The sequence below is a fragment of the Mercenaria mercenaria genome, chromosome 7 (genome assembly GCF_021730395.1).
Source record: "Mercenaria mercenaria strain notata chromosome 7, MADL_Memer_1, whole genome shotgun sequence".
Lineage (NCBI taxonomy): Eukaryota > Metazoa > Mollusca > Bivalvia > Venerida > Veneridae > Mercenaria > Mercenaria mercenaria.
The window spans coordinates 21,736,580-21,763,885 of NC_069367.1; the positions used below are offsets into that span (position 1 = coordinate 21,736,580).

A 27,306-nucleotide genomic window follows, 5' to 3' on the forward strand; every position below is an offset into this window, starting at 1 on the left:
TTGTCTAAAATGTAAATAATAAATATAAAAAAGTTGGATAGTAGTGGATAGTTTATCAAGTGTTAGATATAAACTGCATTGCTAGTACTGTATAGTTTATCAGTTTCTCATTTAATGTGCTTGACAATGTTGACAAAGACCCTTAAGAACATTGATACACCTCTTGCTTGCTTTCAGTCATTGATTCAGTGTTAAATTGAGGCCCTTACAGCGGTTAAATAAGCCAGATTGGCACATAATATTTTATAAAATTGAAAATTTCAGATATAACGATAAAAGTTCTAAATAAATACCAGAAGCACATTTTCCAGTAGGTGAAAGATTTATTAATTTTATTTCTCTTATTCAGAACTAATTCATAATGTTTCTTGGAAGAAACATGAATTATGTATGAAAAACAAGCAAATTCTGTTCTAATTTTGAAAGGTTTATGATGCTAATGATCATAAAGAAAATAAGGCCGCCAGATGATATTTAGGAAACAAAGGTAATTATATTAAATCATTTGTATAAGATACTTTTGTCTGAAATAGACGGGGTTTTGTAAAATTAACTAAACAAAGTTGTAAGTTTTCGGTACAAGTGTCGATTTTTGTTGGTGAAGCCTCCTTTATGGTGTTATGATATTCAAGTTGGTGTACTTTCGGCAGGAAGAGAAAACTCGTGCCAAATCCTTGGAGCCTTTGGGAAACAAAATGTAATAAAAAATGACAATAAAGTATGAATTAGTTTGAAAAATATATCATTTTGATGCCAAATGCGCCTTGAATTGTCTAAAAATTCATATTATGAAATATTCTGTCTGCCTTCCAATCATTAAGGGCATTATTTAAAACATGTTTGGAATTCTTGTAGAAGAATGTCATCTTCTTAGACTTAAATTGATAAGTAACTCCGTTAGCATTTGCATCTGTAATTACATTGTGTTCAGTATTGTGTTCTGTGGGGTTTCTAACTTCTAACTGCTTCCAGTCAATGCACTATTGATATAAAAATGATTGGAAAGTTTCATAACTCATTAAAAGCTGCAATATAGCTTCAATACCAGTTGCCTCCAAAATAATTTAATCCTCCATTTATAATACATAAAAGTTTACAAATTTCAGTTGCTCATCTACATTTTCTATTTTTGTCTACAATTTGATCCACATACCCCTATCACCACCTACCTTGTATGAAAGTAATCTAAAATTTTTGGAAACTTTGCAGCACTGATAAAGTGTTCTTGTATGATAGTATAGAGGGAATGTGTTTACCCAGGGTATTAGTTTATGATAAGCCATTAGGTACTTAGATAAGTATTACATGTGTACAGAATAGCCCATATATACATTATTTAGCCCACATTATTGGACACAAGTTTTATAGATGTTTGTGACCTATTAGGAATTGGACTTAGCGAAATTTTAGGACGATTTCGTCAGATATTTCACGATGCAGGTATATCTTTCTTTAACATTTAAAACAGACACATTTAGTCACCTGGGTACAGAAGTGTAGAAAATTTCCTGTTATGACTGTGGATTTATAAAGTTTGAAATAGACATAAAACTTGTTTTCTTCATAAAATTTTCCTTATACTCCAAGATTATAATGGTCAATTCAGTTCTTGTTTTTCATTTCCTTATATGAATCTTATTATGAATATTTTAAGTTTGAATAATACAACTTCTTTGTGAGAAGAATAATTAAGCAGGGACTTACTGCAATACTGTACTAAAACTGTTTCTTAATTTAAAGGCACATTAGTAGCTTAGTTTCTCTTTTATTGTCCATTATGAAACTCAGCTTAAACATCTGCTTACAGAATAATCTGAAAATCCTTTTATGCTCAATTACAGTGTCCTGTACTCCTGAATTAATTCCCTCATTTTGGGGACTTAAAGATTAAGGTAATTGAATAGCCTGTTTTCATCTCTCAAAATGTAAGGGTAACTCAGCAGTTATCCTGCTCAAGTCCTCTGACCTTTGCAATGTGAGGAAAAGATTACTGTTAAAGTTAATTCAGTTTAATGTGCATAATAATGGTAGGTAATCAGAAATACCAGATTTCACTGAACTGTACGTTAGTCCGAGCAAAATTTCCTATGCATTGCCCCAACTTCATCTCAGTGTTGTTATATTTTCTGGTCCTTTGGGATCATTGATTTCAACTCATTTAGATTTGAGGATTGAGTGCTAGGGTGCGTGAAGTCTGGCTACCGACTAGATAATCTTTTTTATTTTAGAAAAAATAATTCTGTAAATAATTCTGACTTCATCATCTTGGCTCTGATTATCTATGTTTTGAGAAGACAAGGGACATAATTATTCAAAATTTGAATAGCCTCAGGTCTTGTCTCCTTTGAACAAAACATACAGTCTGAACACAGACTAGGGGGCATGGACAGTGTTGCATTTGACTCAATCAAATGAGTCTGCAATTTTCACTGTTTGCCTTGTTCTCGGTGCTTCTGAGGGATCTACTTTCTAGATTTTATTTACCATTAAGATATGTATTTAGTATTGCCAAAAATACAATGAAATCACTACAACTTGTTTCCCTGTCATTTTATATGCTGCATAATGTTTGAAAGTTATTGTCAACTATTGGGACTGTTTAACAGTACTTTTCCTGAGAAAAATATTCTTGACAGAATACATGGTCTGTTAGGAGTTGAGAGAAATAATCAACTTGCAGGCTGCATTCTCTGGGGAGGCGGTCCTATCACATGTTTACTGGGAGGGATGATTACCTCCCTGACCTTGTACAAGCTGTCTGACAACTAGGGCAAATTCTTCCACTAATTTGATCTATTCTGTAGGGGAATCATGACTAAAATATCCGAATTTGAAATGGTTGAAAATGATGCACTTGACAGAGACAAGTGTTTTTGTCATATTTTAAAGAGCATGAATAATGAATATTATAAAACTTTTCAAATTGAAATATTGATGTGAGATATCTCCAGAGATTTGTTTTCACATCATTTAAGTGGCAATGCACTGGTTGATTGAATTACAAAACACAGAAGTGATTCATTTTGTTCCACTTACGTCAAGTAAAATGTTCAAGGCAAAAAGCTTTAAAAGTACAAAATATAAACAAAATTTTTAATATTTGCAGATGATAAGAAGTTTCTACCAAACGGCCTTCGATAATAAGTTGTATTATGTGATGTTGCCTACTGCAGCAGACATGTTTATTCTAGAATCTTGTGACTGGTTCACCTGAAATTGATTTTTGGTGCCAAGGATGACAATAAGAACACAGAATTAATGTTCCAGTCAAGCTTCTGTAAGAATAAAGTTCTTGTGATAATTGCATTAGGATTATGAGCTGACCATTCTCATCCTTGTAAGAGAATCAATTAAGTCTCTATCTTACGAATCATGGCATGAAAATTGATAAGAAACACTTTATTGGATTTATTATTACCATTTGTAGAAATTATCTTTACTAGCTTTTGAATATTGGGGTAATAAACTATATTGTATTCAAGATGACAAATATTGGGTCATAGGCAAAGGTTTTCTTGACACGGCTTTTAACAAGTTTTGAGTAGAATGAAGAGGTGTCTTTTTGTTACAAGCACTATATAGTAAGATTTTTGGGACTAGTACCACAATAAAATGCAGGGGGAAAAAAAACCAATCCAGTGCAGTTTCATGAGGAGAATCACACAGCCTGCAGTTGTTTTTGGCATGCTGGAAAATTAATCTGGAATTCTGTCAGGTCATATCAGGGCAGTGAACTGCAACTTGCCAACACCAATATTATGATGGGGCGGAACATGTGATGGTTATCATACCATGTTGGTGATAGTTATTGTTTCATTAAGAAACATACATACTTACAATTTGAACATATCAGGGCTTACTATGAAACATGTTTCTCAACTTTTAGTGCTAATTTTTGTCAATGTTGCATTTCAGTCTACACAGTAAACACCCCCTTCCTTGAGAACTCCCCCCCCCCACACACACAACCCCCCCCCCCCCCCCCCCAAAAAAAAAAAATGGGGAAGAAATAATTATAAAGAGCAAAATTGGGTAGTTAAAAGTAGGTCTAGTAACATGCAGTTTGCATTCAGAAAAATGCATATTGGCAACTCTCTTAATTATTATTGCAAATGATCTTTTTCAAACAGAATATGAGTCATAACAATAAACAATTTTTAAAATGTTCCATTAAATATCAGAAAAACACTCATTGGAATAACTCTGAAACCTGCCTTCACAGATTAGTGTTAAACTGTTCAGATTATCACTGCAGTGTCAAAAGAGCTGTTGTAGCTCATCATAATTCAATAATTTTATGAGATATAATTTAATTGACCAGCTTCCATGAGAAGTTTTGATGAAAAACGAGAGAATCTGATTCAGGATTTGATCTCTGTTTGCTGTTAATCTGATTTTTTTGACAAATATGTTTTGCACAAATTACAGTGTAGATGATGGGAAATCAGAAAGAATTTGAGCAGCTCGTGACATTTATTCAGCATGATAGCTTTGTGATATGAACATTTAAAGGAAGAAACTGTAACATATACATGAATGCAAAAAATAGAAAGCAAAATAATGATGAAATGAAGTAAATTGTGGCTAAAATAATGATGGAAATTCAGTGAAGTAAAAAGTGGCTAAAGTAATGATTGAATATTGTAAATGGCCTCAAAAATAATGATCAAATAAAGTAACTTTCATCAGATCAAATTGTTGCTAGATGTAGCTGTACACTTGATGTAAATTAAACATTGGCACAACATAAATGGCCACATAAATTATCTGCAACAAAATGATGACAGAATAAAGTAAATGGGGATAAAGATAATAACCAAATAAAGAAAATGGTGGCAAAAATAATGACAGCCTGAAGTAAATGGAGGATGTAATGATCACATGAATTAAATGGCGACAAGAATAATGATCATAGAAAGTAATTGGCAGCAAATATAATGATCAAATAATGTAAATGCGCCAAAAATAATCAGCAGAAATTACTTAATATACATCCTTGCATAATGCAGGCAGTTCCATTGAGGTTCTTTGACATTTGATGTTGGTTTCCCATTTCTATTTGTGTATGATGGGATTACGTTTAGAAATGTGTATGGTATTAGCAGTAACAGATGAGTTTTTAAATATTAATACCATTAACTAACCACCCTGTTGTTTAAAGGAGAAAAAACAGGCGTCAGTTTACGGCAGATGCATGTTTACATAAAATTCCAGATCAAACACTAAAAGGAAATTGCTCCACATTATTTCCCTGAAATCAATGATGTTGCTTTTAAATCTTCCACTGTGTCATTTGCAGGAGTCTCAGTTTACTGTTGTCATTGCTTTCTCCTAATTTTATTTCTTGGGGTTCCATTTCATTTTTATTGTTGAAATTAATCCACATGTTTTGATGCCAGGGAGAAAAAATGAAATTTAATCAAGTGAAGTAGGTCATTTGAAAATAAAATCAGATGAAATACTGTTTAGATGCGAGTTTGATATCTGATAGGAATTAAAAACTTATATTATTTGGTCATATCACAGATTGCTTAATAAAAACAACAGTTCAATGCTTTCATTTAGTTTAATGAAATCCACACAATTTAAGATCATTTGACAACTTATTTAGCTTTTGTCACTGGACTCCCCTTCTGACTGTTTCTGGCAAAAGCGGGTACCTTGGCAGTCTAAACCATTGACCTTCCATGAGCCACCTGAGAATCTTCCTCATTGAAAGAACTCTACACATTAAATGAAGTTTCCAACCAGCAGCTGTAAGGGGCAAGTGATTCAGTGTGAGCAACCTGAACCAGTGTAGTCTTGGTACTACCATACATGGATGGAATTTGGAAAACAACACCAAATGTCAAAGAACCTCCATGGAACCACTTGAATTATGTAAGCATGTTTATTAAATCCATTGCATTGATTCGAAGTAAGAAAGTAACCAATCAGCCTTGGAGGTCCTGTTTAAAAAACAAAGGAACCACTCAACCGTGGAAGTCCAGGTTAAGAAAGGAAGTATAACCACTCGGCCATGGAGGTCCAGGTTTAAAAACAAAAGTAACCAGCCGAAGTTAAAATCAAAGTAACCTCTTTGGCACAAATGCTCAGGTAAAATGAATAAAATTAACCAGTCAGCCATGGAGGTCCAGTTTAAAAAAGAAAGGAACCACTCGACCATGGAGGTCCAGGTTAAGAAAGGAAGTAGCCATTCAGCCAAGGAGGTTCAGGTTTAAAAAAAAAAGTAACTAGCCCAAGTTGAAAAACAAAGTAACAAAAAACAATAAAAGAAAATACTGATGCAACAGTATAATACTGAGAAATTCTTTGACTTCAATGTTTATAAATTAGTTATTTAAAAGGATATTGTGGGGTTAGCAAATAATAGATATTCCTTGATGTGAAGAGCTAAAAATCACATCCTGGCAAATCAACTACTGATCTTGTTTGTATGTAGTAGTTTTGCTAACAAAATGTACATAACTATCATAGCAAAAAGTATACGCTCATGTTCTTAATATAATATACAGGAGAAACACATTTACCTTCAGAACCAGATGAAAAAATATTCATCAAAGAGGGGAAGAAAACCTGGTAAATCACATATCAAACAGTGATAACCTGAGGTGGTTTATCAGGTGATTATTACCCAACATAAATACAACATACAAAATGGAGAAAATAAAATACTACTACTATTGCTATTAAAACAACAGGATTCTGTCTCTGTACCAATATAATGAGCATGGTGTAAATCTCAGTTGAGTATGATAACCTGGTCATTAAGAGATATCCCAGCTGCCCCACCAAGTCAATTAAAAGCTAATTATCTCCTATAATGGTTGATATATGAATTCTGTGATTGACAGCCAATCATAAGTTAAAATATAGAGTTCTCTGGTTGCAGAGTCTTGCACTATAATGCAGTTAACAAATTAGAGGGGGAGCATATCAGCAACATTTGTACAGGCCTTGAAAATGCTCTATTATATAGAAACAGATAGCCTGGACTGTTAAAATCAACTGATTTTTCCCGATTTTTTAATCAACTTACTGTTCGAAAGGATTGATTAAGAAAAGTTTGACATAACTTAAAGATGTCCTTTTACTATATAAAAAGTTCATGTTTGATATCATTATAGTGTCTTTCAAAAGAGGATTTATGAAAAATCATTATTTCTATCCAGAAATGTCTGCCTATTGATACTTATGTTCAAATATAAAATTATAAAGGTTTACAAAGAATAACAATCACTAAAATCTGTGTTTACCTTATAAGAGCTCTTTTAAGTAAGAAAATTCAAGTCATTAGCCTTTATTTGACATTTTGATGGAGTAGGACATTTTTAATTTCAAGGTGTTTTAGGGGAAATTACATGCCTACTGTGTTATATCTTTACTGGAATGATTGATAAGGGGTAAGTAAGATAAAGCCATTGGTGGCTGATAAGACTTGTGGCCCCAGTGAATGGAGACTGGAATTAAAACTGTTTGATATTCATGAAAAAGAAACTCACCATAACTGTTTAATGAGAAAGAGTTACAAGAGACTGTAAATTTCACTGTGGTTAAGAGTTTTTAGCTGTTAAATGTAACATCATGAAAAGACAATTATGAAAAAATATGTATGAAAATACTTGGTCATGCGGTGGAAGCTGGGCCATGACCATGATGTTTCCAGAAAAGTAACTTGATTGATATAATGTTCAACATACAGCCTATTTCACTTTTTGCAAAACCTTCCATTATTAAATATGAGGGATTTCATTATTAAATAATATTATGAGGGATTCATCTTGCGTTATTTGTCCTCGGCCTCGGATACAAGAGGAGCAAGCTCTGATACAAGAGGAGCAGGCTCGGGTACAAGTGGAGAATAATCAGTAAGTACTGTTAGGTAAACAATGGACACGCTGATAGGTTGTATTCTTAAAACCTTAAGTATGTGGTTCTCTCTTTAAAATGTTTAAAAAACATCATAGTAATCAGAATGAATACGATTGCTTTTTGTAGAACCCATACGAAAAACAAACTGTGTAAACACTGAGATGGCTATTGACTGCTATTAATTTAGGAACTTATGATATACTCAAAAAGAAAAAGGCCTGCTGAAGTAATTGACCTGATTTTGTTTTTATTAACTTCCTGATATTGGATATCTCTGTAGATTCTAATCAATGTTTCACCAGACATTTTTAGTGTTATTGTATAGTATGTTTCTTTGATGGAAATGTTGATAAGCTTTTTGTGTGTGTAACATTCTTGAGAAAATTAAACGAAAACTGAATTACCCGCTAAACAGAGCAGAAATAAACTTTTTCTGTGGTGTTTATTTCTCTCATAGCCACGACCAGTGTAGAAAAAACAAAATATTATATTAAAGTTTATTTAGCTTGTTGTTTTGTTTTATGTTTGAAATATTTTCGGCCTTTAAGGCCAAGAGGTAAAATCTACCACAAACGTGATTATTATATATATATATATGTATGTATATATACTGGCTTAAATGAGATACAAATATATATATATATATGTATGTATATATACTGGCTTAAATGAGATACAAATAATTGATTCAAATCCTGAAATAAAAGCAACCTTAATAATGAGAAATCCTTAGAGGCATCATTTTGCAAAGATTATCTTGCTCAAATTGGAAAATAACATCACTTTTGTAAAATGTCTGTTTTATTTAAAAGTCACAGTAATTTAAATTTACTTGAATAAATAAGTTTAAAAGTTAAATGTCAGTTTGAAAGTTTATGCATATAAATTTTGGTAAAAAATGAAACAATAAACATAAATTGGCCTGTTGTCCTGAAATTACTATATATATAATGCAGTTGCATGACAGTTTGAAATATTGTTCTGTACTGAATGCACAAAATGTCACATTGTCTTCTTTATTCACTATTACAACTTGCTCTGCATGCATTTTAACACCGATCATTGGCCTCATTGACATATTTATTTCAAGTCTATCAATCCATATTAATTTTGTACTGGTTAAAATAATCAAGGAACATGTTATGATAAAATAAGTTTATAAGAAATCAAACCCGCAGTTAACCTAAATTCTAAATACTAATGTAGAGGGCTAGCCAACCATTCAGTTAACCTTAATTCTAGAGTGGTGGAACCTATGCTCGCGGTATTCCTATGCTCGCGGTATTTCAATAAATATGCTCGCTGCAGAAGCACTGATAAAAATATTTCATCATGCTATATTCAACACCGACCAGTAGTGAAATACCTTTACAACAAACGTAGCGATAGCCGCGCGTGCTGCTCACGTGACGTATACCGCAGCCGAAACATTTTACGCAATCTGTATCCGTCGCACAAATCTCACACAAATATGTCAAAATCACTCAACTAAAGTTAGTTTTTTTTTGAAATCATGCATTACATTCAGATATAAGATACATTTAAGAGCAAGATGTGATGAATGTGGCGCCTGGCTACACTATGAGTGCCTTTCGAACCAAGAAAAAGGTCTTAGTATTTTGACAAAGTCCAAATGGTTCTTTCTGAGATGTAGGGAGGAGTAAATTTCCTACACACAAAAGAAGTGTAGAAAGCATTAGCGAGTTAATCACTGTCGTTGTTTGAATCTTTAATACTTGAACATTCTGTTTTTAAACAACATTATTATACGTTTTTAAGCTTTGTTCTAATAGTGACTCCATTTATGTAAGGGAAATATACACATAGAGGCACATACTAAATGTTTTCCCCATTTATTTTGTTTTTCATATAATAAATGAGTAATGTTCTAAATATTATATTCGCATATGCTTGTTTGTTCATTTTTAGCCTGCTGAATTTTTTTTTCGTCCTTAGTTTAATCGATATTACATACCGCCAGCATAGGTTCCCTTCAGGGCGAATTTTCACCTTTTTACGTATGCCGTGTCGATAGCTCACGAGACGACTAAGTCACGTGATGACGCACATCAACAATATGTTTCGCTAAAAGGAGGATAACTTTATGTTTTTGCATAGGCAAATCGAATTAATAATTTTTTCTTGCTTCTTAAAAAGATTATATATGTACAAAATACCGCGAGCATAGGTTCCACCACTCTAAATATTAATGTAGAGGGCTAGCCAACCCTCCAGTTAACCTAAATTCTAAATACTAATGTAGAGGGCTAGCCAACCCTCCAGTTAACCTAAATTCTAAATACTAATGTAGAGGGCTAGCCAACCATTCAGTTAACCTAAATTCTAAATACTAATGTAGAGGGCTAGCCAACCCTCCAGTTAACCTAAATTCTGCTAGAGTTTTGCTAAGGAAGCATTATGAGAGACTTTCAATACCTGTTCAGCAAAGTAAGCAGAATGCTGTATAAATATTCATATTCAGGAAAGCTCCTAAATACCACACTTATCTGATAGCTGGAAAACACAACATTAAAAGTGCATCAACTTAAAATGTAAAAAAAATATCTCTGACATGTGGGGAACATTGTGATAAAACTGTTTTTTTTTGTACACAAAGTGCACAAACAAGCCACAAGAGAATAAAATGAATGAAAGGAACACCCTGCTGTGATTTATAATTGATTCCCTTCAGAGCATTCTTGCACTGTTTTTGCAGTGTAAATAATTCTTTAGTTTCTTTGAAGGAGATATCTGGTTGGCTGGTTGTTATGATTTTTAAGAGCAGTGAGTTCTGTTAAAACAATGAAAAGTTGCTAATTACATGCTTATGGTATGGTGTAATGCAGACTTTTTAAATTAAAGCATGTTGCTCAAAGATTGAAAATAACAAAAAGATAAAAGAGGAGTACTATTTTAAGTCTTTAACACCTTATAGTGGTCATCTTCAAAAATGTTTAAGCAAAGGATATTCTTTCTTCTCCTTCTTTCATCTATGTAGGAGAAAAAAATGCTAGTTAAAAAAGGACCAACAATTGAAAATCGTTAAAGCAAAGGACTGCATGCAGCTTAATTCATAACAATGCAAGAAATAAGCATGCTAGATATGAGAATTTTGCTTTGCATTCTTTGATACTTACTCAGAAAGTCTGCAAGATGTTGTGTCTGAGAGAACTCAAACCAAACTTGAATAGAAATAATGGGTATTAAAGTCTAGATTGTTGAGATATTGGTTCTGTAAATAAGTTTATCTTGCACTTAAAGTCAAATATTTAATGGATGTATCATCTAAACAAATGCATGTCTGGTATGAATTAGCAGAGTACATTCTTTTTGCAAATAAAACAGGAGTTTGAATCACCTTCCATAGTCAGATATTGCAGTTAATAACACAAAGAAAAAATATACCCCACCCACTGTGAATATATGAGTCAGCAAACTATATATTAATTAGTATGTACAAAAGATTTAAGTTTTGATGGTGTGTCTAGAAAAATGGTAAAAATAATAAAAGATAATATTTTGAAACAATAAATTAAACTTTTTTTTTTTTAAATGTTGCTATAGGTTACTAGAATTAAATGGTCAATTTACTAAGCAGCTTTGTCCCTTGAACTTCATGAATTTTATTTTATTTTGTATATAATCAGAGCTTCAAGTTTTCATGGGAAATACAAGTTAAAATTGAAATACTTAAATTTGAAGATCATTAAAATTCTGGTAGCTAAAAATTTTACTCCAGGTTAATTGGCATGTAACATGATAAAAGTTTGTTAGATTGAATTACTTAAATTGATTAGACAGCAATTAACAGGCATGTTGTCTGATAACAAGCAGTCTTTATATATTTGAAGAAAGAAATAACAAATGTTTTCAGGGTAAATATTAGTTTTAATATTTTTCTGTAATGAATGCCAATTAAGTTTTGAATGGGAGCATTTATGTGTCATTATTGGCACAGCCAGAAGAAGTGTTTCTCAGTCTATATGCTATGCACCATTTTTAATACAGCTCTCCTAAAGTTAAAGCAAAAGTTAAAAAAAACACACCTGATTTATGCTTTAGAAAAAGATGCATTGCACAGTTGCAGGAAATAATTATCATGCATACATCCAGTAAATGTCCTCCTGATATTATCTTTCTGTCTTTATGTTCCGGTAAAAACCCAAACCGGCAGTTTATACAGATGCTACTGGTAAAAAACTGCACGCAGTTTACAATAATTATGTTTTAGTGTATTATTAGAATACTATAAAATCATATGCAGCAATTACAATATTCATTAAAGAGATAAAAAACATTCTATTTTGTGTAATTTCAGAATAAATTCAATGACAAATGAGAGACAGTTTGGCGGAATTTCAAGTCTGGCCAGAACGAAAATGATAAATTTTACATTATGTAAATGTAAAATGCATCATTAAATCAAAACTGCATACTTCTTGGAATTTTAGGATATCATAGGCTAAAATAGAATAAATATTCTTTTGTAAATGTGCCTGTCAGTTCTTGATGCTTTAGTCTTTTTACTCACTTCAAATTTTACAACAAATTATTATTTGAAACCTGGGCCCTTCCGCTAAAAAGTAATTTCTTATTTTACATAGAATCTGCTGTGGTTGAATATTAAAAAGATAGAAATAGTTTCCATGTTTGCCATTTCATATCTGATTATTTTGTGTTTTCAAAAGCAACTGCAAATTTCTCAAACAATCTGAAGAATGAGAATTTTTTTACTGATGAAAATATAAATTTTTTTAGTCATGGTTTGTAGTGTTAAATTCATGTTTTGGGGGAGATATAATCATAAATTATATACATTTCTGTATTGCACTTAAATTTTTTATCAAAAATGGGAAAATAGTAAGAAACCCTTTGTTGAACAAAGAACAGTGAATTTCATTTTCTATCTCAGCTTTACAAACTTGGACATCATGGTTTGATTTATTATTTAGCCACTGTCACAGTCCTTTAAAATAATGATTGATATATTTCACATTGTGATGGTGATAATGTTGATGGTGATGATTTATCACTTAAGAATAAAAAATACATTTTTGCATTAAAACAGCATTTTTATCAACCAGAGAACCCAGAATAAATTTATCTTCTTACACTGCCTAAAACTTTGTTCTGCCATTTGCATTTCATGGCATATTATGTGCAGTATTAATCAAATGTAATGCTTGCATATTTACTGTAATGAGAATTTAATGATGTTACAAACAATGCAGACTTGGTAGAATGAATTACACTCCTTGCAAATCTGTATGCAGTTTTATTAACATACTGCTTTTTGCAGAAAGCAAAAGCTTAAAAACGAAGTAGATTCGTGGAAAATTCTGGATTATTATTTCCTTGTGCGAAGAGTAGAACAAGCCATAATTCATTGTAAGAGTACATGGCATTTAGTCAGCTGCACTGTTCCAATTTTCTGCAACACTCTAGGAACTACCGGCATGTCAGAAACATAACTTTCATAGCTGTAATACTGCAGTTAATTAGAATGTTACTGTTGCTTAGTAATGATAGAAACAATGTTTGTTGGAAAACAAAATATAATAGTGTAAAAATACTATGTTTTGGTGCAGTTGGCAAAACCCTTAATAAAAAGTTTTGACACCGTTACATCAGCAGTCAGATATATTGTTTAAGACCTCCTATAAATAGAGACTATCTGACTGTAAATGTCATATTTAAACATTTCCAGTGTGTTATAACCTATGAATAAAGACCACCTTCAAATAGTCTCCTTTTTGCTTCACCAGGTAATGGTCTTTACAGATGGGTTTTACCGTATTGACAGTTTATCTAACCTGTGTTACTGGTATCATGAATATTACAAATGGAGTTTTCTCCAAGAGCTCACTACTAACAAAAAACAAGAAACCCTTCATTGTTCCTCACAACTATTTTTGATTTCCCCCATTTTAACTTGAGGGAGCCACTTATGTCCAGTGGTCTGTCGGACATTTGTGTCATGTATGTCTCAAAAAGTGATCGATCTAGAGTCATCGGGTGATATAGGATTGTTATTCAGCAGGTGAGGTTGTGCACCAGTGTTATGGCCCTTGATACAGTCAGAAATCTGCATAAAATGCCAATAAGTTTTTGTTGCACGTGTCAGTAAGTGTCAGAAAGTTTTCAAGGGTCATGAAATGTTGTTCAGCATGTGAAGTTGTGCATCTAGCATTTTATTTATGATTTTTTAAGATTTAGCACCCCTTCCCTTCCCCTAACAAAAGAAGAATAAAAGATACTGTATTGTCTACAAGTAATATATAACTATACCATAAAGTATAATATAGTAATGTTCTTCTTGTCTTTTTATTTGCACTGAAGTATAATAACTTTCACAGCAAAAAACAACAAAAATACAATATCACAAAAATGTAATGTTTATGGAGGTAATAAAACGACTAATTTATGTCTACTAAATCTAAGAACAACTCCGACTTTGACATTTTTACTGTAACTAAAGTTTTTCTGCTGTTTATCATCATCCACATAAAAAGGTAATTATTAATTTCATTTAGTATGTTATTAATCAGATAGTAATATTAAAGACATTAACTGAAAGAATCCTTGAAGGTTCTTCAATTTTCATGGTTCTTGTAATAAAAAGAAATATATTAGAATGGCATTTAGCTTTGTGTACAAGTCAATTTTTCAAATACCTGCTTGGGTCATGTCAAATTTTGGTACATAAAAGAATAAGAAGAATTCTCCTGATTTTGTCAATCATACAGTATTTTGCAAAACCCTGCTGTAATAAATAAAAATTCAGAACTGGATCAGAATTTTAAATGACCAGTATCCCAGCCAAGCCTCTCTTCTCTTAAAGAGATGTTTTCACAGATAGCTCCAATAATTATAGTGCATCCCAGGCTCTCACTAAGCTCTTGCTGTGTCACTCATATAGTCTTTGACAGCCTGTTACCTACCAAGCTTCCTCACCTGGAATCTTGTTGTGTCACTCATATAGTCTTTGACAGCCTGTTACCTACCAAGCTTCATCACCTGGAATCTTGTTGTGTCACTCATATAATCTTTGACAGCCTGTTACCTACCAAGCTTCATCACCTGGAATCTTGTTGTGTCACTCATATAGTCTTTGACAGCCTGTTACCTACCAAGCTTCATCACCTGGAATCTTGTTGTGTCACTCATAATTATAGTCTTTGACAGCCTGTTACCTACCAAGCTCATCACATTGGAATCTTGTTGTGTCACTCATAATTATAGTCTTTGACAGCCTGTTACCTACCAAGCTTCATCACCTGGAATCTTGTTGTGTCACTCATATAGTCTTTGACAGCCTGTTACCTACCAAGCTTCATCACCTGGAATCTTGTTGTGTCACTCATATAGTCTTTGACAGCCTGTTGCTCACCAAGCTTCATCACATGGAATCTTGTTGTGTCACTCATATAGTCTTTGACAGCCTGTTGCTCACCAAGCTTCATCACCTGGAATCTTGCTATGTCTCTCAAATTACACAACTAGCCCTCATTTCAAGTTCAGTCCATCATGGCTAGCTTATGTCTGTTACTTGTTTAGAAGCACTTTTCATGCACTCAGATTTCTTTTATGGTTGCCTATTTCTCCCTGGTTCCATTCATTATACTATGACATAAAAACCAGTCTATGAAATTATCCTTCATAACTGCTTTATTTTAGCAGATTGGTTAACTTTTCCATTTATTTTGATGGAAATTTGATGGTTATTTTATTAATGCATGTCCATTTAGTGACAATAAAACCAGAACACTTCGTTTTTGCATTACTGAAAAACTGAAATATAACTCTTCATGTCACCGAAGTTTTTCCAGTCTTTTACAACCATACATTTGATATGGTTAAAGCACTCACCTTCCAATGTTGACTTTCATTGATAATCTTTCCCTCTTAATAATTTCTTGTGTGGAAGTTGTTTATTTACTTGCAGAGAACAAATTAGTTCTGGTTTGGAATCAAACATCGATAGGTTAAACCAACAAATACATATTAGGTCTAAAAAATTAGGTTCTGCTGGACCAACCAACTGACAGTGTATTTAAATTGACGATCAGATACTTCTTTGCTGCACTCTTTTCCGCACCACCCTTACCTGTATGGCTTATTCAGTTTATTGTATGATCTTTGTGTTAAAGGGCATGTATAAATTAAAAAAAAAATATATGAAATAGAAAATGTATTTATCTACCGGCCCTTTATTTTTTGACCACACACCCAGAAACACAAGTCTTTTTTTGGTCTTAACTATAATAGTAATTGTGTAACTAAAAAGGAAGTGCATTAGAGGGAAGTAATTCAAATTATCTGTCTTAAAACCATTCAATTAATTAAAATTGAATGGTTTAAAGACAGATAATTTGAATTACTTCCCTTTGTTAAAATGGAATGGTTTTGGCAGATAATTTGAATTACTTCCCTGTATTCTAATATGTTTTGTTTGCTAGTTTTCTTTTTGTTCCCTAGTCCTCATTATTGCGCAAGAGTCTACAGACATACTGTAAACAAAAGGGAAACATTTTTTTCCTGTCATTACTCAGTAGATAAGCTCTGCTGGAATGTGGTAATTAAGGAGGGTGACATATTGCAACAGATGCTTCCAGCATTTGTAATTACAAAAAACTTATCTCACTTTTGAAATGTAGATCTTTCTTGTAATCAGCAGCATATGCGTTATCACTTTCCCTGTTGTTTGTGATAAATGGAATAATTCAGGAAAATAACACTGGGAAGAAACTGCCATGGTGCTGTTTTTTTTTTGCTGTATATTATTTACTTATAACAAATGCAGACTCAATTAACTTTCATGCATTTATTATGAAACATTATTTTTTCTTCCACACCTTACATTTAAATTCAAGACTATTTTATAATGCATAAGGGCATTGATCTGATATTATTAAATACAGAAAATCCTGGAAGACAGAAAATCCTGGAAGACAGAAAATTATATGCTGTGTAAAATGTACATGAACACTTTAAGATTAAGTATGCTTACAATCTATTTTTTGTTACAGAATTTACAGCTTTGTTGAACTGTAAAACCCAGTGTGTTTGTGTTAAGTGATATTTTTAATGTACTTTGACATTTCTTAAAATAGATACTTGCGATAAAAGTCAAGATTATATGGGCTATTTTTATATTCATGTAATTGCTATGAATAATTTGGTTTTGTTATTCAAGTTTCCATTCCTGACCATCTTGATTGTGCAATGCCAAATAATCATTTCCTTTGTGACATTTTATTCATGATGTTTTATTCTGAATAATGTCCAACGTCTCCAAAAGTCTTTAATTCTGTGAATTTATCCTGTAGTTCATCCATTGTAATCAAGCGTGGGTAACAAGCCTGATTTGCATGATGTCTAGACGGAAAAGATTCCTCTCTTCAGTAAAACGCGTATTGATTGGACGTCTGGGGCCGCAAATGGAAACTCCATCTTTCTTTCCAATATTGGTTACATCGAGCAATCAAGTCACATTTCACTGCAATAACAGTTAATGTTTGGCACGCAACAATGCTGGTTAGCAACAGACTGGGATCGGTTCATTATACGGCGCAATATCTTGGCGACAAAGACTTCTGTGGCATTTTTATTGAAAATTATTGGAGTTTTTGCAATCAAGAATACATCTGTTAGGTCACTGATGTAAGAAAATAAAACTGCTTTCATATTAAACTGTGTTAAGATAATAGTCCTTACTGACCTAGATGTGTACATCCCAATGGCGTGCATGCTAGGGTGTTGTTTTAGAATTGTCCCTGAAATACAAGATGACTGAAAAAGAAAAAAAAAATGCCTACATATTTATAATGTTACCATTAGTAAAGTGTCATTTGTTCAACAATATCACTAAAATCATGCTGCATCGAATGATTTCTTTATATGGTATCATAAAAATTGAAGTGGGCGGACCATAAAATGTTTTCACACATTTGATAAATTATTTAACCACAGCCATGATATTTTAATGAAGTTTTTATGTAGTCGCAACCATAAATGATGGAACTTTGATGTAAATAAATTCATCGAAGCAGTAACAAATTAATATGGCTAGTGATTATGTTATCATTATATAATTTGCTTTTAAGATAATTGATAACTTTCATAAGCCTTTTTCTGTTTACATCAAAGTCACCTACACATATTATATAGAGTTCAATGACATGTCGAGTATGTTTGACATAGATGCAGGGACATCCATTTAAAAGTTCATAGTTTAGCTTTTGTGATATGTTGTTTTTAATCTTCAGTGAAGTTTCATTTTAAAAATTTAGATATCATTCAATTTGGGCAGTATTGTTTATCATTCAAAGGGTTTTCACTGAAAATTTTTTGACTGAATAACGAACAGCGGATGTGCAGGCTGATCTTGGTCTGCGCTGGTCGCAAAAGCAGAATCACTTTATAACAGACTATAAAGGTTAATATTCAGCATCTTGCAAAGTTAAAAATGAACTTGCAGTCTTCATAACACAGACATTGACTGTTGTTTTTAAATAGTATGTTTTGTTTCATCCACCTAGTCTGTAACAGGGTTGTTTGTGAATTTCAGCTTGATTCCATTAAATATACACCATTCTAAATGTCTCCCAATGATGGTTGTGTTTTTGAATTTTTAAAATATCTTTTGTCAATTTTAGTTACCCATTGTAAAATTCAGGCAAAAATCACAATTTAGGAGGTGTTTGGAAATTCTGCTTTTAAGCTTTGAAAGCTATGTAAAAGTCCATTCACAAAATGAAAGGCATGTTTAAATTTCGAAAAAATTGAGAGTAAAATTTGCTGAAAAGAGAAATAAGTTAAAAACTGTTGTTATGGAAAAGTTGGATTTAACAGTTACAATAGTATGCTCCGATTGTAGGATAAAATGTCAAGGAAAATGCTTTAGTATTGTGCTCTAGTTTCAGGCCAATATTAATATTAAAACAAAGACTTTGTACTATTATGCTATGTTAATTTTCAGGATAGAATATCAAGGCAATTATAGAATTTATTATTTAGGAACATTTAAAATATTGCTGTATTTTAATGATATATGTCACTGCAAAGGTATTTTTATAAAAATAGTATTTTGACATAGTTTTCAAAATTAATGGCATAATTTTAAATTTCTTTTTTTTTCAGGGTAAATGTCAAAGAAAAGAGCCACCATGTAAATACTTACACCCGCCCCAACATTTACGAGAACAGTTGCTACAGAATGGTAGAAATAACTTGATATTGAAGAATCTTCAGCTACAAGCGGCTCAACAAGCAGCCATGAACCAAGGCATGATGCCCGGTCTTATTCCAATTGTAAGTATCTAAATATAGAACAACAACACTAGAACATATTTTGGATTGTGTGTTTTTGTTATGCATCCATCATATATGTTGATGATAAGGGAACTTAGTCTTTGAGGAACTTGCTTTACCAAGAATTGTTTTTTGAGTCGGAGGATGACTTGTGAACTGTGTTGAATACAAGCTTTAGGTATATTAGGTCTTTACTAACTGTCTTAGATCTAGAATCAGTAGCTTTTAAAAAGAAAACAATGCCCGCTTGTTTTACATGTAATTGTTAGGTTACTCAAGTCTTAACTGTAACATCTCATAACTACAGATTCACTTGTTACAATATTTGGGCTTTTTTTAGCTTAGCTCAAAGTTCAGGTTCAGTATTTTATCTACACTGGAGGGTAATTTTTCAAAACTTTAATTCTTGTTTAGATTGAATTTTCAGAAGTTTAGTTTTAACTGTGGAAATGAAAAGACTGTTTGCTGTGATTCTGAAGCAAGCATTGATGAATTTTAGAAACCTTTAACTAAATTAATAATTCTGTGCATGGCAAAAGACCTCATATAAAAAGGCATTGTAACACATCCTGTTGGTATGACAGAAAATTATATTATCCTCTTCTTACTTTTCTATGTAAATTATTTATTGGTCAGATATGCAGGAAAGGTTGATGTAAATTAATATTTAGGAAATATTTGACCAAAGTCTTCAAAACTCGAGAGAAAGGCTGTATGAATGGCTTTGTGTAGTTAAAAGCAACTCCTGTAGCTTGACTGTACTTTGCTGAAATTACACACGCTGCCTTTAATGTGTAGTTAGAATTTTATTTACATTATGCGTTTTAAGATCATTATGGAACCATTTGAAAGCAAGAACTGTTTTATTCTCTTCCCCTCAAATGGTTCATGGCTTTTGCTCAATGCCTGCACACTGTTGTGTAAAATAATGCATTGTTTTGCCGCTTTCAGATCATTTGCATTATCAAATAATTTCAGTTCAATGTATATGATTCTCGAGAAACCATCTAACCTAAATTACAGACAGAACATCAATTTTGATGCCGCATGCAGTATCTTATTTAAATTAATCAGTATACTGCAATTTGTAATTGAAAATGGTACTGTCTTTATAATCTTTGAAGAATTTTGTAAATTATGGGAAGAAATGTTATTGATGACTTTTAGAGGGAAGACAAAACATTTTCTCTTATCGGTGCCAAAATGCAACTACTTCTCATGGAAAACATCAATTTCTTTTAGAGATAAAAATTCTTCATAAAGTTTCCTTGCAATCTACAAAATAACATAGTTTAGTCATAAGAGGTTAGACCAATCCAACAGCGGAAGAAAATATTATTTGATCCTTTTGTTGCAGAACTGCATTACAGAATATCTTTTGAAAGTTAGAGTTAGGACATTTATGCATTTTTGTCTCTCATTTGCAATTCATTTTGTCAGTTTCTGCCAGACAGATTTGGACAAATTTGGTTATTCCAATCTGATTATACAGTTTTGTCTTGTGTTTTGCAAGTAAAATTTGACATTTTCTTATCTCGGGGCTTATTGAATGATTCTGTATATTGACATACAGGATATTTCTGGCATCATATTTGAGGAAGAAAAAAGATAGTAGGTTGATCGTATGACAGAAGGCATCTATCATATTTCATTAGGAGGAAAAAATGATAAGGAAGGCCTTGCAATTAATTGAGATCTTTTACCATTCTATGTTACTCTCGGAAAAAAATTGTTTGATAATGTTTCCAGTCATATTTCATTAAGGAAAAAACAATTAGTAAACCCTCTCACCATTTTTTAGCTCGACTATTCATAGAATAGTAGAGCTATTGGACTCGCCCATGCGTCGGCGTCCGCGTCTGCGTCGGCGTCCGCGTCGGCGTCCCGATTTGGTTAAGTTTTTGTATGTAAGCTGGTATCTCAGCAACCACTTGTGGGAATGGATTGAAACTTCACACACTTATTCACTGTGATAAACTGACTTACATTGCACAGGTTCCATAACTCTGTTTTGCTTTTTTACAAAATTATGCCCCTTTTTTGACTTAGAAATTTTTGGTTAAGGTTTTGTATGTAAGCTGGTATCTCAGTAACCACTTGTGGGAATGGATTGAAACTTCACACACTTATTCACTGTGATAAACTGACTTACATTGCACAGGTTCCATAACTCTATTTTGCTTTTTTACAAAATTATGCCCCTTTTTTGACTTAGAATTTTTTGGTTAAGGTTTTGTATGTAAGCTGGTATCTTAGTACTCACTAATTGGAATGGATTGAAACTTCACACACTTGTTAACTGTCATGATCTGACATGCACAAAGCAGGTCCCATAACTTTATTTTTCTGTTTTACAAAATTATGCCCCTTTTTCAACATTGAAATTTTTGGTTAAGTTTTTGTATGTAAGCTGGTATCTCAGTATCCACTAATGGGAAAAGATTGAAACGTCACACACTTGTTCACTGTCATGATATGACATGCAGTGCAAAGGGTCAATAACTCAACTTTGCATTTTACAAAATTATGTCCCTTTTTAAACTTAGGGGTTTTAGTTAAATTCTTATATGTAAGCTGGTATCTCAGTACCCACAAATGGGAATGGATTGAAACTTCACACACTTGTCCACTGTCATGAGCTGATAAGCACTATGCAGGTTCCATAACCCTATTTTGCTTTTTTTAAGTTATGCCCCTTTTTCGACTTTCGTATTCATTCAATCAACAAGGCTGTTGAATAGTCGAGCGTTGCTGTCCTCCGACAGCTCTTGTTTTGTTGACACTAGCTAGCTCTGAAAAAATAATTTCTTGGAATTAGTGACATTGAATTGATAGGTTTATGGTTATTTTGTTAATAAATCATATTGCAATGTTCATGCACATCATGCAGCAGGTCACCTTTACTGCTTTCAGAAAATGTACAAATTATTTTTTAATTTATTTTTTCTCCATTTATTATCATCCGAACCCCTGACAGTATCAGAAATGACAGAAGTGTATGTCAGGCTTTTGCTATTTATTGGAGGGATTTATAAAGAGCAGATTTATAAATTATTAAAACAAAGGTTTTTTTTCTGTAAATTTATTACTTATCAAATAACAAGATGCAGTATATGGCAGATATTTCTTATACCTATAAATAGTTTGAATGTTTCAAAGCCAGTAGGAACTGGTTCTGAAATGAAAAATTTAATTGACTACAAAAAATATTAAAGGGTTACAGACTGCCTTTTGGTAGTGCAAATAGAACTTCTGAACACAAACTTATACCTCATCCTGAAACAATTTCAGAGAACATTTGGCTTGGCTCACTCATCATTGAAATGTAGAACACCCACAAAAACAATATTTTGAAAGTTTCAGTTTCTAGATATACCATAAATTTGTTTGATATTCTTTTCCTGGTGTCTTTTCTCACCTGCTGAAAACCCCAAGGAATTCTGGGAATGCAGTACTTGATTGAAATGTAATTACAGTCTGAACTTATGGAATATGTTCTGAAGTTTTGACTGCACTGGCCTCTGTTCATTTAATACCAAAATACTGGAACAAGTACAGACAGACTACATTGAAAGAACATTTCTTGGTAACATATTGTGCCAACCTTTTGAGAAGGTGACCTTTGGGAATTTTTACGAATTTGTTTATATGTTCCAGGAAAATTTTAGGTGACTACTTTTGGCTTTCTAACCAGTTTTTTGTTTCTTTTATATTAGAAAAAAGAATGCTTTGAGTTAGATGGAATTAAAAACAAGTAGTTACTGTTTGACAGTCAATGAAGTGTTGAAGATGCAGATCTGATTTTGACTTAGACAGAGTCATTATTTCTAAACATGGCCAATAATAATGTCATCTGTCCGGATGCTTCTGTTGTTGCCACAGATTTTAACTGACTCTAGTATTTTCAAGCATTGCAAAAACGCATCAATTGTTTACCTAAAAGTGCTCAAGTTAAATAATGTCTAATCACTTAAAATAGCAAATGTTTGTTGGAGATGCAACAGAAATGTGCTGCAGACATAATAAATTCCATGAAATACTTAAGCATACAGCTGGTTGTTTAATTGAAATATATTTTATTGACTCATGGTATCCAAGTATTTTGTAGTGGTGTTTTTGTAATAAATTTATGTTATTTATCCTATCTTATCAAGAATTTGCTATAAAATTTAGGGAAATGATTCATCAAGATTACACTGTCATTTTGTTACAGAGATATTAGGGCAAACTGATTCCTTCATTTAGATTAATTGATTCAATTTATTTAAAAGTCTGTGCCAGTTTTTTGTCATAAGTTGCCTCCCCTAAAATGTTGAGTTACAGTCAAGCAGTAGTTGTTCCCCTTATAAAACAGCACTTTTAAATAGACAGGAATCATTTTTTGCTGGAAAATAGTTAATCTCTTCATGCTGTGGGGCATTTATATTGCAGCTACTTAGTCAGTGTAAGTAGCGCTTGGTATAAAAAATTACAAAGCTTCTAAAAATCTGGTCCTGTGGAATTTTCACTTTGGGTCTCAGATCAAAAGGGAGGGATGGATTAGTGACAAAGGTGTTTGGTTTGAACCCCACTTTTTGTTGCATCTGTGTATACCTCCATCAGGGTAGTGGATTCCAGAAAGCTTTCAGATCAGATCCACTGAATTAAAACAGAACAATTAAGCAGGCTTCATCCTTGTGCAATTCTGCATGCTAAAGAATTCAACTTAAATTATGGGGAATAAAGTCAGTAAAGGTTATGGAGAATAAAGTAAGGTTCAGATTCTAAGTGGTTGTTTTTTCAGTAATAAACCTCAAGAGCAAATGTTTATCCTTCTCTGCCATACCTTAATAAGTTTGGTGCTTGTCATAATTGCTGGCAAGAATTGCCGTAATTTTTTCTTCAAAGATAATTATGTGCCACCAGCATGTGTCACTCACCTTTTGCTAAGATTGATCAAAGTGTAAAGGTTGAATGTTATATAATTATCTTTGCACAAAAGATGGTCATATTTCAAAGAAATCAATCAATTTCTGTTACTTTTTCTTGAAAAAAAGAAAGGTTATAGGATCCCCTGTGGAGATGTTATGAAAATTCATCTAGATTAATGTTCCTGAGAAAAAAGCTTCAGGGCTTTGTTGCTTTGAATTAATTTTTTTATCTATATATAGTATAAAAGGAGTTGGCCAATGTCTCGCAGTCTGATTGAATCTATAAATAGTAGGAAGTCCTTTGTTTACTATAACAGCAGTTCATATGCACTTGAAAATAGTGTATGTATGCATGTAATGTATGTTTGAAACTTGTGCAGCATTAATAGTTTGTGTTTTCTTTTCAGATGAGATGTACATGATTACATGCTTTTTATGTCTTTTTAAGTTGCTTCAGTAGATATGTACTATCTAAAGTTAAAAATTGTAACAGCCCTCCAAATGACTACATGTAATTTTGGTCCTTTGATATGTCAGGTTTGAAGATGGTGATTGAAAAACATAGCTGAAGCATGACTGATTTCTCAGGCATTCAGTGTATGTATTGAATAACTTGAATAATGAAATGGTAAAAGTAGACCAGCATTTTATTTTACCTAGGATCAAAATGCATGTAGTCAAGTCCGGCCAATATGTATATCTCTTTTCAATGAAACCTTCCTGTGTTCCTGGTCAGCATAACTAATTTTAAGAGATATTAAACTTAAACTTGGTGGCAGCAAGTCGTTTGCTTTTGCCACCAGAGCAGACCAAGATCAGCCTGCAGGTCTGTGCAATTATTGAGTGATGGACCAGTCCATTTTAGAAATTCAGCAGGGTAAAGGTTAAATGGTAAGGCTTAACAGAGTGGAAAAGTATTATTAATACAACTATACAGACCTTAAAACAGTACATGGGTAGTTTTGCTGATTGGCTGAGACAAAATGCGATGTTTTCTGCAAGCATTTTACCAAAGAAATGATTTTTGTGCGGCCTCTGTTGATTTGAGTTGTAGGTATGTATAGTAATGGACTGAATCCCAGGAACACAAATCATCAAATAACTTCTGTTGAAAAATATGTTAATTTCACTTAAACAGTTCATATGTCAAAGAAAGTAACAGGAAGGTTTCAGAACTCATTTATCATTGCTTAAACATGCATGTCATCATGTGGCTTAAACATTTTGTATTGTTCTCAGCAGCCAAGACCTGCGACAGAGTTAAGTGCCCCTTTACGACAGGTAGGACAGAAGTGCATCTTGTTGTGGAACAGTCTAAATTAACTTGGAAGTCTTTTCATTCAGATTATTGTTGTCATCCCTGGTTCCAAAAGTGCATTTAGACATACATTAAAGTAAAAAAAAAAAAAAAAGGAAGCAAAAAACAAGCATAAATTATATTAAACACCTGAAACATCTATTTTAGGCATATGGTCAGGTGCTGTGTATGTGCCTCAGCCAGAAGTCTAAATTTCTGTTGACAGTGTTTAGAAGGCAATATATTTTGTGAGGAAAGTGTGTTAAATAGACACAATAATCTGATAAATTATTTGGTATATTATGTTGTGAAAGTAGATTGCAGGAAAGACTTTATTGGGTGATTGGGTTGCACAGGAACTTTCAAAAGTAGAAAAGTATTAATTTGATTTAATCGGAAAGTGTGTACCTACAGCAGAGTCTTTGGTTCAGAATGTCCTTATTCTTTTTTGTATTTATTTTTTGAAATTCAAGTAATTCCATTTTCATTTCTTAAAATTTTGATTTACAGTCACATTTTTTTTCTTTTGATGGACACATACTTTTAGATTTATTTGAAGTTGGGATTTGTTGTGGTTTCTTGCTTATTTTATTTTGTTTTATTTTCAGTTGAATATTCTAGTTAGTGGAACCTCACTTTCTTTTTACCAAACTTTTGATAAATTTCTTGAAAGCATGTTGTTCTTGGTTTACTGTCCTCATAGTGGAAAGTACTGTAATTTTGTTATCTCAATTGTTTAAATCCAGTCCAGATGTTTTGACTTTAATTAAAATTAATAGAATAGGCAGGCAATCAATTTTATCATTAACAATGCTCATTTAAGCTGTCTTTGATCATTTTAAAGTTAAGTACTTAATAAAGCTTTTCTCATAATGTTAATTGAGCTTTTCATTTTGCTTAAACATGCGCAATTGTGCTCATCCATAATGTCCCTATAGTCACCCTGGTAAACAGTCTGCAATTTGCAATTGTCAGTGAAGCTGGTGCTCATTAACAAAGACATTTTATGAGCAAATTTTGTTCTAAAGTTATTGAAATACTATAACTATTTTGAAATTTGCAGTAATACTTAGTATGCAGTTTAGGTGGTAAGATATAGCCTTCAGGATTGCAGCAGGGTATACCAGGGTGAAATATTGTCAGCGCTTTCTTTTGTGTCTGTTTAGTGCATGATAAGCTCATTATAAGGCTTCATTCATTTGCTCCTGAAATTTTCTGTTGCAATATTCAAGGTTTTATGAAGGACTTTTGAAAAAGTTTCAGCAAAGAAATAAATGAACATTTTAACTAAAGATAGCAATCAGTTATAAACTGTGTTTGAATATTTAACATGTGTGATTGTTATTTCAGTGTTTTAACTTTGGCAGAAAGTTTCAGGTCATACCGTAAAATTATTGCATTTCATGAGTATGACAGCTCTATTAGAGCTTGACCATGAAGTCTTGGCGATGATTTTACAGTATTCTATATTTAGTTACATGCAGTGATTTGGGTTTCAGAACAACAATGTTGCATACAGTAGCCCAGCGGTTCCCCAACAGTTCCAGAGAGCCAGACCAGAGGTGAATACCTTCAGTAAACCAGTCTACTATACACACAAGAGATACTGTTCTTTTGCATATATAGAAAAAGTAATTACCTCCCTTTAACAGGAAAAAAAACATCCTTATATTTTTTTCTGGGAATAAAATATTTGTCCAGAATAGAAAGAATAATTCCTGTATGAATACACTCATATTTCTACATTAAAGGGAGGTAATTCACATACATTTCAGACGCTTCCTTGTATGTTGCTTTTATGTTGTGTGTTTGAAGAATCAAAAGCTTGGACATCCTTTAATACATTTTTATTATACATTGGCTTTTAATTAAATAGATGGTGTGTCTTTAGTTTTGTATGTTGTGTTACGCTAG

The 27,306-nt window shown here is 32.6% G+C and overlaps 1 protein-coding gene across 25 annotated transcripts in view; it reads left to right on the forward strand.

Annotated features, from left to right (window-relative positions):
- Window positions 1–27,306, forward strand: part of LOC123554767 (muscleblind-like protein 3) — a 204,864-nt gene that overhangs the window by 142,615 nt on the left and 34,943 nt on the right. For 14 of the 25 annotated variants that reach the window (XR_008371638.1, XM_053547748.1, XM_053547746.1 and 11 more), the window contains 3 exons: window positions 19,015–19,185; window positions 25,335–25,376; window positions 26,892–26,953. Coding sequence is in view for 24 of the 25 variants with exons in the window: in XM_053547748.1 (XP_053403723.1) it covers window positions 19,015–19,185; window positions 25,335–25,376; window positions 26,892–26,953 (275 nt within the window). In the remaining variant the exon portion in view is untranslated. Of the gene's footprint in view, window positions 1–1,296; window positions 1,441–19,014; window positions 19,186–25,334; window positions 25,377–26,891; window positions 26,955–27,306 lie in introns of those variants that run through there. The other 11 variants (XM_045345096.2, XM_045345095.2, XM_045345098.2 and 8 more) reach the window with 7 other exon arrangements.